Source organism: Chelonia mydas, chromosome 13 (assembly GCF_015237465.2).
Source record: "Chelonia mydas isolate rCheMyd1 chromosome 13, rCheMyd1.pri.v2, whole genome shotgun sequence".
NCBI lineage: Eukaryota > Metazoa > Chordata > Testudines > Cheloniidae > Chelonia > Chelonia mydas.
Genome location: NC_051253.2, coordinates 23,815,375 through 23,834,932, shown reverse-complemented (window position 1 = coordinate 23,834,932; position 19,558 = coordinate 23,815,375). Strand labels below are relative to the sequence as shown.

The window sequence follows — 19,558 nt, the reverse complement described above, 5'->3', positions numbered from 1 at the left end:
AAGAGCACAAAATTCACAGAACAAATGAAGAGAGGGGAAGGAGAGAGAAATGTTCTCTTTTGAGGATTTTGGAGCTAAGCTTTCGAGGGGCTCCTTGTTGCCACCTCCCCTTCTTTCTCAGTTGTGTGTCTGGACAGAATAGCAGCTCGGGAATAGAGCTAGTCAGTCCTCACTATCACTGCAATTAGAACAAGAGAATCATATAGGGTTAGAGGGGCCCACAAGGGTCATCTAGTCTAACCCTCTGCCAAGATGCAGGATTTGTTGTGTCTAAAGCATCCAAGACAGATGGCTACCCAACCTCCTTTTGAAAACCTCCAGTGAAAGAGCTTCCATGACTTCCTGAGGCAATTTGTTCCATTGTCCTACTGTTCTTACAGTTAGGAAGTTTTTCCTGAGATTTAATCTAAATTTGCTCTGCTGTAGCTTGAACCCATTGCCTCTTGTCCTGCCCTCTGTGGCAAGAGAAAACAATTTTTCTCCATTTTTTATGGCAGCCTTTCAAGTATTTGAGGACTGCTGTCATGTCCCCCATTAATCTCCTCTTTTCCAAACTAAAGATACCCTGTTCCTTCAGCCTTTGCTCATAGGCCTGGCATTGCATCCCTCTGATCATCTTTGTCGCTCACCTCTGGATCCTTTCCAGTTTTTCTACATTCTTTTTATACGTTGGTGACCAAAATTGGACACAGTTCTCTGGCTGAGGACTACCCAGAGCCTCCCGTGACTTACACGCTATGCCTCTATTAATGCATTTGCTTTTTTTGCAACAGCATCGCATTGTCGACTCATGTGGAGGATGTGATCCACCACAACTCCAAGATCCTTCTCAGGAGTGCTGCCGCCAAGCCAGTTATCTCCCATTCTGTATTTGTTCATTTGGTTTGCCTTCCCAAAGTGTAGTACCTTACATTTGTCTCTGTTGGATTTCTTTTTATTGTCTATAGCCCAGTTCTCCAATTTCTCAAGCTCCTTTTGAGTGTTAGCTCTATCCTCCAAAGTCAATGAATACAAGAATTACAAAACATCAAATGATTTTAGCACACGCTAAAGTGTGAGGGATGTAACTTAACCAACAGCTGGGTAGTGATTTATCTGCCAATATGTCGAGATGTCTTTGCAACTGTAAAAGTGTTTATCTGAAAATGCTCTGATTCTAAATACAGAGCTCTCGAAATGATCTCCCTGAACCACTGACAGGTCCTATCAGTGACAGAGCGCCTGCTCTCCTCACTGACCAGCTTCCCATCCGCGCAACCGCTGGAACATCCAGATGAAATTCTATCAGCGCATTAGTGTCAATCATGGTTGGACCGCGGGCTGTCGAGAATGTGTAACCAGCATCAAACTGCACAGTCTGTCACTAGGCATTGAGAAGAAGCTTTTTGTCTCATGCATTATGCAGTTGAAAAAGGAAAAAAAAATAACTGGACAGATACTTGGAGGAAAAGACTGATACAATCAACATGTGATGAAGTGATTGAAATGTCAAAGTGTCAATAAGGAGGAATTAATGGCTGCTTTACTTTTAAGTGCAAGGAAAATGTGCCAAGAAGAAAACAAGAATCCACAGAGGCAGTTTATCAGGCTGCTCTTTCAGGTTCAGGAGAGAGGATTTGTTTAAAAAATATGGGACAAAACTTGCGCGTGGGCACTCTACATGGTGGGGAGATGAGACAGGAATAATGCTCAAAGGTGGAACAACCAGGCAGAATGAAATTTTCTGCCCTGAACAAAATGGATGGACACTGGGGACGGTCCAACCTGGTATAACGGTTATAGTATATATAACCTGGTTATATATAACGGTATAACATGGTTATAGTAAACCGAGAACTTCCCTGTTAGTCTTGATCCAGACTCAAACTGAACTTTGAAATTTGAAAAGTGGGGTTAGTTTGGTTTCACCATCGTTTTGAGCTTCGAGTGGAGATTAGAAGTGTAAATGCTGAAATACCACAGGAAAATTTTTGTCACAGGATTTCCAGCTTAAAAGCCAGATCATGGAAGTAGGGGTACGCTCTGCTTATTACCATGAGTAACCCCACTGAAGTCAAGCACCATGCCCAGTGATCAGTGTTTGTGGCATCAAATCCCAATTTTGCAGAGCTTTGTGAGGAGGCATGCCCTCACCCTCTTAAGGAGGAAGCTAATGAGCTCTTTTGGGCTCAGCTAACACACACCAGACAGAACTGCAGGGCTTGCTTTGCCTGGAGGAAAGAAGCTTTAAAAAAGAGAGCCTGCCACAAGACAACTGTTTGCAAGGTGGGATCAATGAAGAGAGAGTCAGTCATGGACTCTGCTGTCCCAGAGACTGCCGAACCTGGCACAGAATGGAGGTTAAAAAAAAGGGGTGGTGGAGGTCTAAAGATGGACTCCAACCCTGATCAGGACCCTAAAAGGCCTACAGACAAGACAGGCCCCAAAGGGGTGACCAAGAGAATGTCCAGGAGTCTGAGTGCCTTTTTTTTCCTTTGATCCTCCCGGACCTCGAGGAGGCGAAAGAATTTTTTTTGTTTTGTTTGGAGAGACTCAGATATACCCTGAGCAGGGGTAGGACTTTGCAAGAACCAGAGAAGGGAAACAACCCAAAAGGTGGTCTCAAGGGGTCACCACCTACTACAAGCCTCAAACTCTTCTCTAAGTTTTTGCTGCAATTTTGCATGGAGGATTATTTATGCACCTTAAAGGTGGAGTCTTCATATAAGAACAGAACTTTCACATATAGATAGATGCCTCGTTTACATGATTTGCACTCAACATCTAACTACTCAATCTGTGCACGTAAATCCAGGACACTCAACCCTCTTACCACCGGAAAAAAAAAACACGTTCTAAAAAACAAATTGCTTCCCAAATGCCTAAGTGCAAAACATTGGATATTAGAAATGTAAAAGTCCCGATGTCTAATAGATAACACATCAACAGGTCACATAATGTGAATTAAACATAGATATGTGTGTGCACTACACTATAAGCAGGACATACATCATTTATTGCAGTACTTACACAAATGCAGTTATTAAATTATAAATATTTACAAAAAATAATATTACGGTATTGACCCAGGGCCTAAATCGAGTCTAGAACTCTATTGTATAAGGTGCTGTACAAACAGAATAGAGATAATACTTGCCCTAGAGCATATATAGAAGTTGTTCTTGTATATGCAGTATTCTTCTATTATGCACTTTTGGGGGCCCTACATTTCTCAAAGCTCACTTAGTCCTTACTCAGGCAAAATTCCCACTTGCTCATAAGTTCCCCAGAGAAGGGACTGTCATTATTATGTGTTTGCACAGAGTCCACACAGCATAGTGCTTACCACAGTGGGCCTCAACCCCAATGCTGGCTTTAGGTGCTACCACAATATAAATGTGAAATAATACTACTGGGAATTTTCCTGAGTAAAGACTGCATAAAAACTGCAGGCCCAATTCTGCCACCTTTACTCTTACAATAAAGTGTTACTCAACTACTCAACATGAGGAAGGGCGGCAGAATGTAGCCCTAAGTCAGAACAATCTCAGGGTTTAGCTCTTTTTAAAAAATATATTCATTAGTCATTTGCAAATGCTGCATCAGATTCTTGCCCAAATTTCCTAGTGACTTCTTTAGTCACTGGGCTCCCTGAAAGTATTTACAAACAGAACGGCATCCACTTTATAAAACAGTCAAGTGCATGAGCAATATTGGAAAGAACAAAATGCTGGTGTAAAACCAACATCCCACAAACATGCAATAAATAAAATAGGGCACCTGTTGACTGGGAAAACATTTTATTTACCCTCATTAGGATGGCATAATCATGACCCCAGTCTTCCTGCAACTAATGGGAAATCGGTTTACTCTCTGAAGACTCTGATCCTGCAGTTTGGCCTGTGCAGGCAGATCCCTGAATCCATGGAGATACATGTGTGTGGGAGCATGTGTTATAGACAAATACATGCAAAAATGCAATTGCTGTTTTAATTCTTTCCACATGCACCACAGAAGTTGGAAATAAATTCAGCACATAAACACTGCTATTTTCAAAATTGTTGGTAAAAATTTATCCTAACACCTTCAGTGGAATCACGACTTTAAATAAACCCCCCCACTCCTAGCTCAATTACTGCAACTATTACCCTACATATCAAATTACAATGGGAGTTTAAAGGGCTCAGCCCCCAGCAGAAGGTGCTCAGCACTTTTTCTGAACCAGGAGTAAATGAAAGCTACTTATCTGCTGCTGAGTTTCTCTTTAACTGCAGAAAACAACAAAGTACGCTATCTGGGTGATATTATCACATGCATGCATCTATCACAAGAAATACTTCCCATCAAGTCTGACATCACTGCCAATCAAATTTCACCCTGCAGCTCTTACCTAGGTAACACACTACATACAATCACTGAAAAGGAGACACAACAAAATCAACACCTTTATTCTTTTCACTAGTTTGGGTATAAATAAAACCTTTATGAATGTTTGTGCAATGAAAACTACTGAATGATGAATAAATGATTAAAGCAGGTGCCTGGTATTAAATGCAAAACCGACATTAATGCAATATTAAGACTGTTTAGCTAAAACGGTAGAAAATAAAGAAATGAAAAATGTAGGGCTTCTACTGCAATGTTAACTACGCCACATGACACCCCTCAGGTATGTTATGGTATATATTCAAAAACAAACAGCACAACAGTACATTATATATTTAACAAGACCAGAAAAAATACTACATATATGCAGTGTGACGGAGCTAGCAATGCTATAAGAAACTTGAGACAAATTCTTCTAATTTATACGAATATAAATCCAGAGTAACTCCTTTGAAATATTGCATGGATCATGTGGGTAGCAATGATGTATTCAGTAGTTCAATCATCAAGAGGCAGGGGTTCACAACCCTTTATCTTTCCCTTCCCCTAACGAAAAGGTGAGATCATATTAATACTACTTTCCATTCGTAGAGCACAATGTGTCCAATGACCTCAAAGCATCTGCAATAACTAACTATTTGACAGAAGGGAAAATTGAGATACAGAGAAATTAAGTGAATCTTCCAAGATCACCCAGAGATGCAGAATGTAGAACAGACCCCGGTATCCTGCTTTGAGACCTCTGTTTAACCACTAGCTCAGGTGGCCTCCCCTTCAGAACAATACAGTATCCCACTCAACTTTTTCTGTCTGATCTTTCAATGAGGTATTGCCATACAAAAATCCCAATTTACCACAGGGCGCCCATTTGAGCACCGAGTCAGCACTCAACAGATAACGAGTAATAATGTTCAGATGCATAAAGAGGACACCTAAAAAATGTGTCGTTTCTGATTCTCCTTATTGTTACTCTTTCCCCCCACCTCACTACGACCCTATTCCATGACATGTAAAGCTCCTCCTGCAAAGGAATGAGTACCTGCAACTATCATTGGCTTCAATGGGAATTGAGAAGGTATTTGGCCATCTTGCAGAATCAGGTGCTTTAGCTGTTTGCAATAAGATCTGTTAGAATCCAAGGCCAGAGACTGGACTTTAAGAGCTATTGCAACACTTATGGCCCAATTCTGCAAAAGTTCACAGTAAGTTGCAGTTACTCAGTGACTTCAGTGAGACTATACTGGTGAGGAAGTACTACCCAGCATGAGGTTGGCTGTGGATTTGGGCCCTTAACGAAAAGAAACTTCAGGCAAGTAGCTGAGGAAGGGTTAAAACAATGATTTAAAAGAAAAAGAAAAGAATTATTCCAAGAAGTACAGAGGTGAATTTGAGAAATGGAAACCACAAATAATGTATGTTTCAGAAGCCCAGTCAATGCAGTTGTATTTAAGGATCTGTCAGCAGATTTATTTGAAAACCTGTTTTTCAGGAGTGATAACTCATCCAGTTCACATTTGCTTCAGGATTAAAACTTGGCACACAAGGTCTTGACTAGGAACCAGTTTCATTTTTAAAAAATTATGGCTGTTGTTTGTTTGTTTTCTCTAAACTTGAAAATAAACTATTTTCTTTGTAAGCTGTCCAAGAGGTAAAACAGTCAGTCAAATTAAGTGCAGTCCTTTCAGGCAGTCCTTGTCCACCTGGAGCCCATACCTATTCCTCCAAAGACTTGCTTTCATGCTTCTGGATAATTTGCCAAAAAGAAAAATTAAAATGTACCGTAACAATTGTATTCACTTTAAAAAGGAGCTATGGATTTCCATGAGAAATGTGCATGTTTGTGGCACCAAGATATTCTGCAGAATTTTACTGGAAGAAAGAAGATCCCCAGGGCTTAACTCTGGTTTACTGGAGTCTAGAAAGTGCTATCAGTACAACAGCTTCTATATCCGGGGAAGTGAGTTTAGGGATTATCCAGTAGCGGGGCTACCCTTTTTTTCAAATTCACAAAACAAGACCATTATTTGGAACCCGCACAACTCACTAGAGCTGTGCAGGACATTGGCAATGAAACCTCACAACAGGTGAAACTTGGTCAGTTTGGGATCCAGATACGAAATTCATACTAAATTTGTCAAAACATGTTGTGATTTGTATGAGGCTGAGCTCAGTATTGAGCAAAACTTGGTTGATTTTTGATCCTATTCTGTACCCATGCAAAGCTCACCCTTTCATGTGGCTCTAACTTGAAATCTGAAACCAGGTAAAACTTAACTGTATGAGCCTTGAGGCACAGAAAGACTCGCCTTTTTCCTTTTTCTATAAAGTATCTTCCATGCCCTTTGCACTGTTCAAATAATGATGGTGACTAACAACAACAAGACCTTGTTTTGGCCAAGTTTCATTTTGAACCAAAAATGAAATTCAGGGGGGTTGAAGCCCCCCAAAAGAAGGCTATACACAGCTGTCTATGCTGACTTGATAGTCTATGATGCTTCAAGACATTCCTACTGTTCTCAGATTTGAGTTGTGAATGAGAGAAGCCTAACTTCTCTCCCCACTTCCTGTGTGCCACACTGTCAACCATACATTAATATGTGAGGTTTAATCCTCAGATGTCATCAAGCTCTGTTTAGTGGAGCTGAAAATTGGGAGTGGAGATGCAAGGACTAAGCCACCTTTGCAGCTTCCTGATGCCTGTTTCTGCCTTTGCTGCAAGTTAGGGCAACCTTAAAGTTGCTCTAAATTGTGCCAGCTACCATGGGCCCAAGGGGCTGTTCCAGAAGCTGTTCTTGAAACGTCCCCTGTTTCTGAAAACACCCTTGACATGTCCCTTTTTCAGAGGTTGTGAAAGGATGGCAAAGGGATTGTGTTGTCACCCTCATACTGTTCCTGTGGTGAAGTAATCTTCAATTGGCTGTTTAAACCAACATTATGGACCAGCCATGAAAACAGTCATAGGAGAGCCCAGAGTTAGGCCCACAGATTTCTGAATATGTAAAACTCAGTTTATGAAATGGACAAATTTCTGTCATATGTAGTCTGGAGTAAGAGGGTACAGCTTTCATAGAAGACCATAGGCCAAATTCATAGACTGTTGATCATAAACTGGGTATAAATAGGTGAAAGCAGCAAAATAAGGCAACCTGAGCTTTTCTGACATTCCAAAGGTGTGCTAAGTGAGTAACTTACCTGGTGAGGAGGAGGGGCTGTAGCAAGGACTAAAACTAGCTGGAAGTTGTAAGATAAAGCAGCCTCCATCCCACTTTAATTTATGTCCATAATTCTCAGTGCTTTGGATCAAATTCTATTCTCAGTTACACCTGTGTGCATCTGAATTAGCTCTAAAATCTATGTCGTTACTCTGGATTTACACCTAAATATCCAAGAGCAGAATATAGCCCCTGGGGGGTCAAATTCAGCTCATCTATCAAAGAGACTAACTCTCCCTGAAGTCAAAGAAGGCAAATAGTTTCTGTAAGTGAGACTCCTTTGGCATACGCAATAACTGCCACACAGGCATGCCCTGGATGTATGGCACCTGTGCATGAACCATTTTCACTAGCATTAACAACTGACTTCAATGTGTACTGTAGTTGCTTGGGCTGGGCAGCAAGTTTGGATTAAAACTCTGAACCATGTAAACATCAAATGATCTCGACTGAAACCCAGCATGTTACAGGTCTGGCTTAAGATTGGAATATTTTCTGGGTTAAAGTCTGGCCCTGGTACCCTAAATCAGAAATGTATACAAAGACCAGGGTAGGCCAGGTGGGAAATTGATTATATTTTAAAGTAGTTTGTGCCCAAGACAAAGCAAATCCAACCAATAGTTCTTAGATGTGAATTTCCAAGAATCTGGATACAGAGGACTGAACTATCAAAAAGGAGACAATGTAGATCTTCTCCACTTGCACTCCTGCCTTTGGAGAGTTGTAATTGTACACTGACACTTCTGTGAATACTTACTTGTTCTGAAGAGACGTGTGTGGGTACAATGCGTGAAACAATGAAAAAAATAGCATGAAAATGAAGAAATAAAAATGCAGGTTGTTTGAAGAATAAAGATCAGCGAAATGGTAAAAAAAAAAAGCAACTGATAAAGGAGAAAACCACATACAACACCCCACCCCCTCAGTACCACTATAATGAGCATGCTCAAGAAAAGTCATCTCCAGCTAGGTACTTACAAGTAATAGGAGTAGGAATATGCATTTCTTCTAAACATTGATGGGCAGTCAGATGAAGAAAATGTCCAAAAGAGGGGAAGAAGAAAAAAAAAACCATAATTAGACTTATATGAGATCTTCTTTATTTGAAATGTACACAGTATTTCAGTGCCATCACTCACACTGAGTTACTTGCTTCTTTTCCCAAGTTTTTCCTGAGAAACAGCGTGGCCCACTGGATAGCATGTTGGATTTGGGGTTAGGAGATTTGGACTCTGTTCCCAGTTCTGCCCCTGACTTGCTATGTCCCCTTGGACAACTCAGTTCACCTTTCTGTAACTCAATTTCCCCATCTGAAAAATGTGGATGAAAATACTTACCTCTCTCTGTAAAGTACTTTTAGATCTTTGGATGAAAGCCATTTTATAAAAGCTAAATATTATTATATGAAACAGAATGGGATGATGAGTAAATATTGTGCATCTTTTGAATATCTACATGTCTGAATAAACAAAGCACTGAATAATCAAGTCTCATGAAACTCTAAATTGTTTGATTCAGGTAGCACAAAAGGACGGTGGGTAGATGGTTGCTCATTCATGTTCTATGTCACTAATTAACCATGGATAATTGTTAAGGATTTCCTATTACAAATTCTCTGTGACAGGCTTCAGAAGATTTTGATACATTGTATCACAAGGAAATATGTTATGGCAAACATGTATAGCATAGCACAAGGGGTTTTCCCCACGGAAGAAGCAGAGAGCTTCTTATCATAGGTTACACCACAAGATATGGCACAATGTGCTGCAACACAAAGTACTGTACTGCATCTTGACAAACATGAAACGTTGATCATCACAGGTGACAAGCTGAGTCACGACAGAAAAGGAATGATGAAAGAACACAAACTTCAACTTACTATATAACTTTACCTTTGCTGTTTCGGCCACTACAAATACTGGGACAGGTTTCCAAATGTAGACACGTGACATTAAAGTACAATTGTATGTTTAATCTGCACATACAATTGCCATGACTTCACATGGAAACCTAGTAGCTGGGCATATACATGGTTAATTAGTCACATTTGCATACACAATTACCCATTTTGTGTATGCAGTCACAGTAATTGGTGCTCAGAGATTGGGCATACCACCACACATGCATTTGGTATTCCTTTTCTTGTTGCAAATGTGACCTGCTTCATTTTCTCACTCATGTAAAATTTGCTGCCTACAAAGAGATTTCCTCAGGGGAAGTACAGCTGATTACAGATGTGCAAAATGATTACATTGAAACTACATGTTTTGCCTCATAACGGGTCTCGTTAAAAACTTGAAATGCAGGCCAAAATCCCAAAGTTTTCCAAACCTTTTGAGTGACTCTGGAATGCATAGCTAAGCACATCTGGCCTCATTTATGGTTTCATAATGAAATCACATGAAATTCCGGGTTCCATATGATTTTGACAATAAATCAAATTAAATGTAGCCATTTTCACTGAGTTTCATTATGAGATTCTGAGTTTACTTGAACCAACATCAGAAAGAAACTTGAGAGACACAAACATGATTTGTTGGGGAAAAGTCAGCATGGCTTTTGTAAAGGGAAGTTATGCCTCACCAAGCTATTAGAATTCTTTGAGGTTGTCGACTAGGTGATATAGTGTACTTGGATTTTTAGAAAGCCTTTGAGAAGATCCCTTAGCAAGGGCTCTTGAAGAAACTAAGAAGACATGGGATAACAGGGAAGGTCCTGTTTAAAAGATACAGTGAAGCAGGAAAGTTTGCAGATGATACAAAATTATTCAAGATAGTTAAATCCAAAGCTGACTAAGGAGAGTTACGGGAGATCTCACAAAAGTGGGTGACTGGAAAACAAAATGTCAGATGAAATTCAAGATTGATAAGTGCAAAATAATGCACACTGGAAAAAATAATCCCAACTACACATATATAATGAAGGGATCTAAATTAGTTGTTATCACACAAGAAAGAGTTCTTGGAGTCACTGTGGATAGTTCTCTGAAAACTTCAGCTCAGTGGGAAGCAGCAGTCAAAAATGCTACCAGAATGTTAGGAACTATTGGGAAAGGGAAGAAAATAGGACTGAAAATATCACAATACCACTACATTAATCCATGGTGTGCCCTCACCTTGAATCTGTGTCCTGTTCTGGTTGCCCCATCTCTAGGACCGTACCAATTTCACAGCTGTGAAAAATGTGTCACGGACCATGAAATAAGCCCTTCCCTATGAAATCTAATCTCCCCCATGGGCTGGGAGTGCCCCAGTCAGGGGGCTCCTAGCTGAAAGTCCCAGCTGAGCTGGGGAGGGAGAGGACTTGTCCTTCCACTGCACCCTTGCTCTCACTCTTTGGGGGAGATCAGACCCACCTCACAGTGCCTCCTCCAGCTGCAGAAAACTCCAGCCCCCAAGGTTTCTGCAGTTGGAGGAGATCTGTGGAGGTGGGTCTGATATCCCCCTGCTCCTGGGAGTGTCCCAGCTAGGGAGGCCCCTGCTGGGCTGGGAAAGGACAGGACTTGTCCTTCCCTTCGATGGCAGCTGGTCGGGGGTGGTGAGATCAGACCCACTTCCGGGTACAGTTTGGGTTGGGACCCCCATGGTTAGAACACTGTAAAATTTCAGATGTAAACAGCTGAAAATGTGAAACTGGCCAATTTTAAAACCCTCTGCCTGTGAAATTGACCAAAATGGACCATTAATTTGGTAGGGCCCTACCCATCTCTGAAAGGATATAGTGAACTGGAAAAAGTTCAGAGGAGGGCAACAAAGATAATCAAGGGTATGGAACGGCTAAAAAAAGGAGTAAAAAGATTAGGGTTGTTCAGTTTAGAAGAGAGATGACAAAAGGTGATATGTTAGAAGTCTATAAAATCATGAATAATGTGGAAAAAGTGAATAAAGGTTTATTTACCCTTTACCACAATGCAAAACCCAGGTGTTACCCAATGAAATGAATAGGCAACAGGTTTAATACAAACAAGAGGAAATACTTTTTCACATAATGCACAACTAACCTGTGGAACTCATTGCCATGAGATGTTGTAATGGCTAAAAGTATAACTGGGTTCAAGAAAGAACTAGATAAGTTCATGGAGGATAGGTTCACCAAGATGGTCAGGGATGCAACCCCTGCTCAGGGCAACTCCAAACCTCTGACTGCCAGAAGCCAGGAGGGGAAGACAGGGATGGATCACTCCATAATTTCCATGTTCTGTAAACTCCCCTTGAAGCTCTGGGCTACTGTCAGAGACAGGATACTGGGCAAGATGGATCATTAGAGCCTGACCCAGTATGGTCATTATGTCCTTATGAGGAGGGATTTGGGAAGTGAGAGCCCATGTAGACGAAAGCCAAAAGCAATATTCCAAAAAGTGAAGTGCAAGTACTACAATTAGAATCATAGAATATCAGTGTTGGAAGGGACCTCAGGAGGTCATCAAGTCCAACCCCCTGTTCAAAGCAGGACCAATCCCCAACTAAATCATCCCAGCCAGGGCTTTATCAAGCCTGACCTTAAAAACTGCTAGGGAAGGAGATTCCACCACATCCCTCGGTAACCCGTTCCAGTGCTTCACCAGCCTCCTAGTGAAAAGGTTTTTCCTAAAATCCAACCTAAACCTCCCCCACTGCAACTTGAGACCATTACTCCTTGTTCTGTCATCTGCTACCATTGAGAACAGTATAGATCCATCCTATAATCCCCTATAATCCTTGGAAATGGCTGTATTGTTTTGTCTTAAATTTTCCCAAAAAATTCAGCCTGAGCCAGACAGCAGACATGGAAAATTTCAGCCACATGGTTAAAGTCTGGCAAAGTTATAAGCAACTGGTAACAGGGTCTTATAATGGGAAGTTTCAGGCAATCTTACCAGCCTCGCCTATAATACACACAGAATGTCTTTCTTAAACACCGATACAGAAGGGGAGGTGGGTGTTTCACCACTGAATGTACAAGTACCCATTAAGCAGCCCCTTCCCATGACCCAAGTCTTTGTCACATTGTAACAGGCAGTTGGGTTTTAATTAATTAGGTTCAGATTTCAACCTTAATCCAGAATAAAGAGCTAGTTTTCTTAAAAGGACTTAGTTTTCTTGACTTATATCAGCCCTGCCCCCCACCACACCTTCATTTTGCCACAAGAGGTTTTTGAGGAACTTATTTACAGTAGACCGTGACAGGCTGTCTGATCCTGTTTATTCAGTCTCACACTTCCAGGGGTCACTAGAGGCTCTGTCTTGTCAAACATGTAACACTGAAGAGCATCACATTCTTTGACTCTCTAGGGAAACATAAGTCACAATTTTGGAGGAGTTAAAACTATTAATATAAAATAAGAACTGACCAACATCCAAACTCTTAAGGGGTCCAAACAGTCAAAAAGTATTTGCACAATAAAAAGTTACACAAATGTCTTTTTGGCTTCAAGAAGCATTTAGTAACTAACCATATTATTTTATTATACTTTTTATGTTAGGCAATATTCAACTAATATTACAAGTGAACAAACCATCTTCTATAGAATATTGGGGAAGCATCAGATGTTGGCATTCCGTATTTTGAAATTCGCCCCCCGCCCCCACTAGATATTTGTCAAAATTGGGAAAATGAATGGGCTTAAATGAGTATGTTTTTAAGCACTTGTGGAGACAAACACAAAGATCTACTCTGGTTTCAAGGAGGATGAGATAAAAGCGTATTAACTAACTATTTATGTGCGTGAGCAGGATCCACATGGACCGTGTGTATGCAGCAGGCAACTGTGCGGTATATTCACACCCCAACTTGCTGCAAATTAAATGTTTGTATAGACAAGCCCTTAGTATCTAGTGTAGGCAAAGACAGTCCTATTTAAAAACATGTTAGCTGGTCCTGGGTGACTGCAGAATTGACACACGTAAGCCCACCATTCACTTTTCCCCGATAGAAAAAAACTCAAGCTGGTCTGGTAGGGTTATGGATATTTGACTGAGTCATGCAGACAAGTTTGGTAGCTTCACACATTTGCTGAACTAAAAGGGTTCGAACACATCCAAACCAAACTGAAGGCTAGGGTGTTTGTCTAAGTCTATGTAGATAAGGTTCAGAGAAGCATCCTAATTTGGGGGTGTTTATAAGAACCAGGAGTAACTTTTGACAATTCAGCCTTTCCTAATCTCACTCATCGGTCCTTGTTTTGGCAGTACGGGGTTCTCAATCTCTCTCCATCCTTCAGTTCTGTACACTGGTTAACAAAACACTGCACTGAGAAAAAATCAAATCGATTGTGTCTATTACTGATTAGCTATAATGCCCTAAGCCATGAACAGATGTCACTGTCGTATCTTCCAGCTCCACATGAAGGCAGTGCCTCAAGTTTGTCTAATTAAATAACATATTTTCTGCATCATTGCCTAGAAAGACAAGACTATCTTGCACAAGTGCCTCTGCAGGCTGAGAGATGATTGCTTTAAGTAGGTTTGAATTCAAAGAGGTTAAGCTGCTTGTGTTTTTGTTTGTACAACGAGAGAACAGATCTGTTACAAAATTATTTATTTCAGAGTAGCAGCCGTGTTAGTCTGTATTCACAAAAAGAAAAGGAGTACTTGTGGCACCTTAGAGACTAACCAATTTATTTGAGCATAGCTCACGAAAACTTATGCTTATGCGAAATGATTTATGCAGCCAGTGGTGTGTGTGTGTGGTATGCTGCTGTTGTTTTTTTAAGCCACACATCACAGGATATTCATATCAATCTGTGGCCCTGGATGGTGTTTCCCATAACAAGATCTGGTCCCAATCTGCCTTAGTTTACAAGTGAAATTTGTTTGGTAGGCTCAATCCCACCTCTAATGGACACTTGTCCACATGAACTGCCACCCTCAACCTCAATTTGACATGACTGGCTGTGTCCATTCAAAAGAAGTCCAGAACTAATACAATAGGTGTGTTTGAAGGAAGATCAAAGTACACTAGCAGATTGAGGTAAAGCAAGCATCAAAACACATTTGTACACTCTTCTTGTCTCTAAAGGGGAAAAAGAGTCACCTATAAACTAGCCAATTGTTCTCAGAGAATTATGCCCACCCTGGCTGGCTCACAACATTGTTGATGGTGCACAGCCAAAGAGGTACACAGAGGAAAACAGAACACAATGATTTCACTTGCATGCAGACAAAAAGGGGGAAATGAGTAGAGAAAGAAGTTTCATTTCCAAGCTCTAGGAAGTAGAGCTGACCCGAAAGTGAAACTTCAATTGCAACTCCCTTTAAGTTTCCAGAAGCTCCAGATTCTAATCCCGTCTGTTCCTATATCATGGGTAGTTTTTTGGCTCTGCATCTAATTTGAATGTGGTCACTGTTCTTGCAAAGTTTCAGCATGAAATGGTGGAAATCTCACAAGAACAGCTCACCTTGCAAGAATTTCACCATTCATGATAGCTGAAATATCACCAGATCGGATCTCAGCAGGGTATAGATAGAGGCCTGAAAATCTGTGGCTATCCTCTTTATATCCGTGGCTATCTGCATCCTCAGACCATTTTTGCAGATTGGATTCAGATACAGATTTTGTATCTGCACTGGGCTCTAGGTATGGACCAGGTTGTGATATGTCATTCCATATTCCTTATGAAAATATGCTTATGATAGGAATATGACATAACTGAGATATTCTTTATGCAAGATGGCTCATGTTAGATATCATTAGAAAGGTTATGATTTACTGAATGTGATTATCCTATTTGTATGCCTGTGCCAATTCTGTATCTGAAATTAGGAATATTAACTACTTATTTGTATTTCAACCATGCTACTTTGGGTGACGCCCACTGCTAACACTTCAGGTACAACAATGGAAAAGCCAGACAGGGCAGATGGCCCATCAGCAAGGACAATGGACTGTAAAAGAGCTTAGTCTTCCTGTGAACATGTGGGTCATCCTGTGAAGAATGGCTACAAGGGCCCTACAGAGGCATGTAACCATGTCACCTGATACTGGACCCCATCATGAATTCTGTACTTTTCCAGGAGAAGCTGGCAGGCGGAGTGGGGGAGGTCAAACTAGGAAACAAGGGACTCCTGCCTTATGCAAATCCTATTTAAGGGTGGAGAGTGAGGTAATCCTGTTTGTTAGTTCCCCCTTGCTACCCCACCAAAGATGACTGCTGGAAACAACTAAGACTGAACTGAGAGAAAGAACTGGGCCCAGGCTGGAAGAGCGTCAGGCCTGTGAAGAAGATTATTAGAACCAAATTTAGGGTGAGAACTTGCATGTAACCAGTTTCTTTAGTGTATTAAGCTTAGTTTGCATGCTCTGTTTCATTTTCTTAGGAACCTGCCTTGTTCTGTCCGCTTCCTCCGTAACCACTTAAAATACACCTATTATAGTTAATAAATTTATTTCTGGTTTACAATATAACCTAGTTTATACAATTTCTAACTGGGGGGTGGGGGCAAGAAGTGTGCACATCTCTCTTCCACATTGAGGGAAGAGGCAAATTTCATAATATATCTTTGGGTCTGTACTCCAAGGGAGGTGGACTTCTGAGTGCTGGAGCAAGTCCCTTAAGCTGAATCTTCCCAGAGCTGATCTGCAGCTGGGTGTGGCCCTGTCTGTGTGTGTGTGTTAGAGGAGGTTTTAAGAGCCTGGCTCAGCAAGAGAGTAAAGGGGGCCCATGCTGGCAGAACAGGTAGACTCAGTGGTATCTTCAGCGCCTCAGGTGGCTTCCCAAAGGGTCCAACCTGTCATACAGGTATGGGTCCGAACATTGTCTACTCTTCCCACCTCAATCAAAAGGATGTGAAAAAGTACAATAATCTAGTGACTGTATATACATACAACATAAACAACCCGTTAACTCTATAAAGTAGCCTCTGAGTTTCCTCCTGGTCACTAAAGAATGACTATTTATATGGTGCAGTAACCACACATAAGCACTTTACCAAACAAAGTTGATGACAATTTCTGCTTCGAAAAAGCTTAAAATCCAACTTGGACACAACCAGTTACTTACCTCTGCTTCTTAGGATTCTTACTCATTGGTCACCTAGCCTTTTGCTGGCTCTCCATCTTACAATGCAAGAGTGAGGATTACACAGTGATGATGGACCAAATCCTCAGATGGCGTAGATCAGCACAGCTCCACTGCGATCAGTGATGTCAATGGACGCAATCTGATTTACACCAGCTGAGGATCTGGCTCACCATCTTTGAAGAAATAAAATTACCTCCCTGCAATTCCACTTCCGAGGCTCCTCTATGATGATATTTTCAAACTCTTGTGTTGGGAGCTGGAGAAGCAGTGACGGGCCAGATCAGCAGTGAGTAAGAATCCAGCAGATATTTTTAAAGATATGCAGACCAAGGAGTGGACCAGCGCAGGAAAGCTTCATAGAACGAGTGGATTTTGTAGAGGAAGTTGACAGAAGAGGGGGGGGGGGTTGGAAAACAAAGATATGTGAGTCTCTACCAATTACAGGGAACAGCATAAGAAATGGCACAAAGTTGGGACCAAGAAAGGAACCAGGGAAAAGACTGAAATGTTAATGATGGAGAGATCCTAATCTGTGGAACCTATTTGTGAGCATGCATGCAGGCCTGATGAAATAAATCCTAGAATCCTTAAGGAACAGACTGAAGAAATCTCTGAGCCATTAACGACTATCTTCGAGAACTCGTGGAGGATGGACGAGATCCCAGAGGACTGGAAAAGGTCAGATATAGCACCTATCTATAAAAAAGGGAACAAAGACAACCCAGGGAATTATGGACCACTCATCTTAACTTCAGTCCTTGGGAAGATTCATAGATATTAAGATCAGAAGGGACCATCATCTAGTCTGACCTCCTGCACAACGCAGGCCACAGAATCTCACACACCCACTCCTGCGAAAAACCTCTCACCTATGTCTGAGCTATTGAAGTCCTCAAATCGTGGTTTAAAGGGTTCAACGAGCAGAGAATCCTCCAGCAAGTGACCCATGCCCCATGCTGCAGAGGAAGGCAAAACCCCCCCAGGGCCTCTTCCAATCTGCCCTGGAGGGAAATTCCTTCCTGACCCCAAATATGGCGATCAGCTGAACCCTGAGCATGTGGGCAAGATTCACTAGCCAGATACCCAGGAAAGAATTCTCTGTAGTAACTCAGATCCCACCCCATCTAACATGGAACAAATAAACAGTCAATTTGTAAGCACCTAGAAGATAATAAGGTGATAATAGGAACAGTCAACATGGATTTGTCAAGAACAAATCATGTCACGCCAACCTAATATCCTTCTTTGACAAGGTAACAAGCCTTGTGGATGGGGGGAGCAGTAGATGTGATATATCTTGACTTTAGTAAGGCTTCTGAGACTGTATCACATGACCTTCTCATAAGTAAACTAGGGAAATATAGCCTAACTTGGGGTGGACGTGCCCTCTGAGGGTGCGAGATGCCCTTTCTGGGAGTGCGAGACGCGCCAAATTTTTTCACAAGGTAAATCATCGAAAAACAAATTAAGCACAGGCACGTAAGTACGACTACTTTGGACAAATGGAGTTTGAGACAATGAAGCTTGAGAATTTCTGTGTGCTCAACTAGCACTGTTTCCCCAACTGGCGAAGACAGCGCTGGAGATCCTTGTGCCATTTGTGACTAAATACTGGTGTGAGAGAGGATTTTCATCACTCTTACACATCAAAACAAAGGCCAGAAACCGCCTAAATGCGAGTGATGACATGCGTGTGGCTATTTCAAAAAAAGTTCCTCGTTTCTCAAACATCATTGAACAAAAGCAACAGTGGAAGAGTCACTGAGCCGGTAAACTTAAAAAAAAGTGTGTAATTTTTCATGTATTCTCAATTTTACTGCGAAATTAAAATAAATATATAATTCTCTCTCCTTCGTTCTATAGTTATGATATATCTAGGTTTAAAGAACTGACCTACTTCAAAGATTTTTGATAAGGGGTGCAAGAACATACTATATTTTGAGAACCAAAGGGGTGCAGGCTGCAGTAAAGGTTAAGAACCACTGGCCTAGATGAACCTATGACAAGGTGGGTGCACAACTGATTGGAAAACCATACTCAGAGAGTAGTTATCAGTGGTTCACAGTCAAGCTGGAAGGGCATATTGGATGGGGTCCTGGAAGGATCAGACCTGGGTCCAGTTCTATTCAATATCTTCATAAATTATTTGGATAATGGCATAGGGAGTACACTGATAAAGTTTGTGGACAATATCAAGCTGAGGGGGATGGCAAGCACTTTGAAGGAAAGTATTAGAATTCAATATGATCTTGACAAACTGGAGAAATGATCTGAAATAAATAGGATGAAATTCAATAAGGACAAATGCAAAGTACTACTCTTAGGAAGGAATAATCAATTGCAAGTATTCAAAATGGGAAATGATTGCCTAGGATGGAATACTGCAGAAAAGAATCTGGGGTTTATAGTGAATCACAAACTAAATAAGAGTTAATAATGGAATACTGTTGCTAAAAAAGCAAACGTCATTCTGGGATGTATTAGCACAAACATGGTAAGCAAAACACAAGAATTAATTCTTCCACTCTACTTAGCACGGATGAGACCTCATTTGGAGTATCATGTCCAGTTCTGGGCACCACACTTTGGGAAAGATGTGGACAAATTGGAGAAAGTCCTAAGGAGAGCAGCAAAAGGTCTACTCTAGAAAATATGACCTACAAGGAAAGATTGAAAAAACTGAGTTTGTTTAGTCTGGAAAAGACTAAAGGGGGACATGATAAAAGTATTCAAGTATGTAACAGGCTGTTATAAAAAGGAAGATGATAAATTGTTCTCCTTAACCACTGAGGACAGAACAAAAAGTAATTGGCTTAAACTGAGGCACCCGAGATTTAGGTTAGACATTAGGAAAAAATTCCTATCTGTAAGGGTAGTTAAGGACTGGAACAAATTATCAAGGGAGGTTGTGGAATCCCCATCACTGGAGGTGTTTAAGAAGAGGTTAACACCTCTCAGGTACTTAGTCCTTCCTTAATGCAAG

The 19,558-nt window shown here is 41.1% G+C and overlaps 1 protein-coding gene across 4 annotated transcripts in view; it reads right to left on the bottom strand.

Annotated features, from left to right (window-relative positions):
- PTPRT (protein tyrosine phosphatase receptor type T) overlaps nucleotides 1–19,558 on the bottom strand; it is a 716,574-nt gene that overhangs the window by 80,287 nt on the left and 616,729 nt on the right. For 3 of the 4 annotated variants that reach the window (XM_037915718.2, XM_043526952.1, XM_043526953.1), the window contains exon 15: nucleotides 8,556–8,585. The exons of the other annotated variant lie outside the window; for it this stretch is intronic. In XM_037915718.2, the coding sequence (XP_037771646.1) occupies nucleotides 8,556–8,585 (30 nt within the window). The remainder of the gene's footprint in view (nucleotides 1–8,555; nucleotides 8,586–19,558) is intronic. 4 annotated transcript variants of the gene reach the window in all.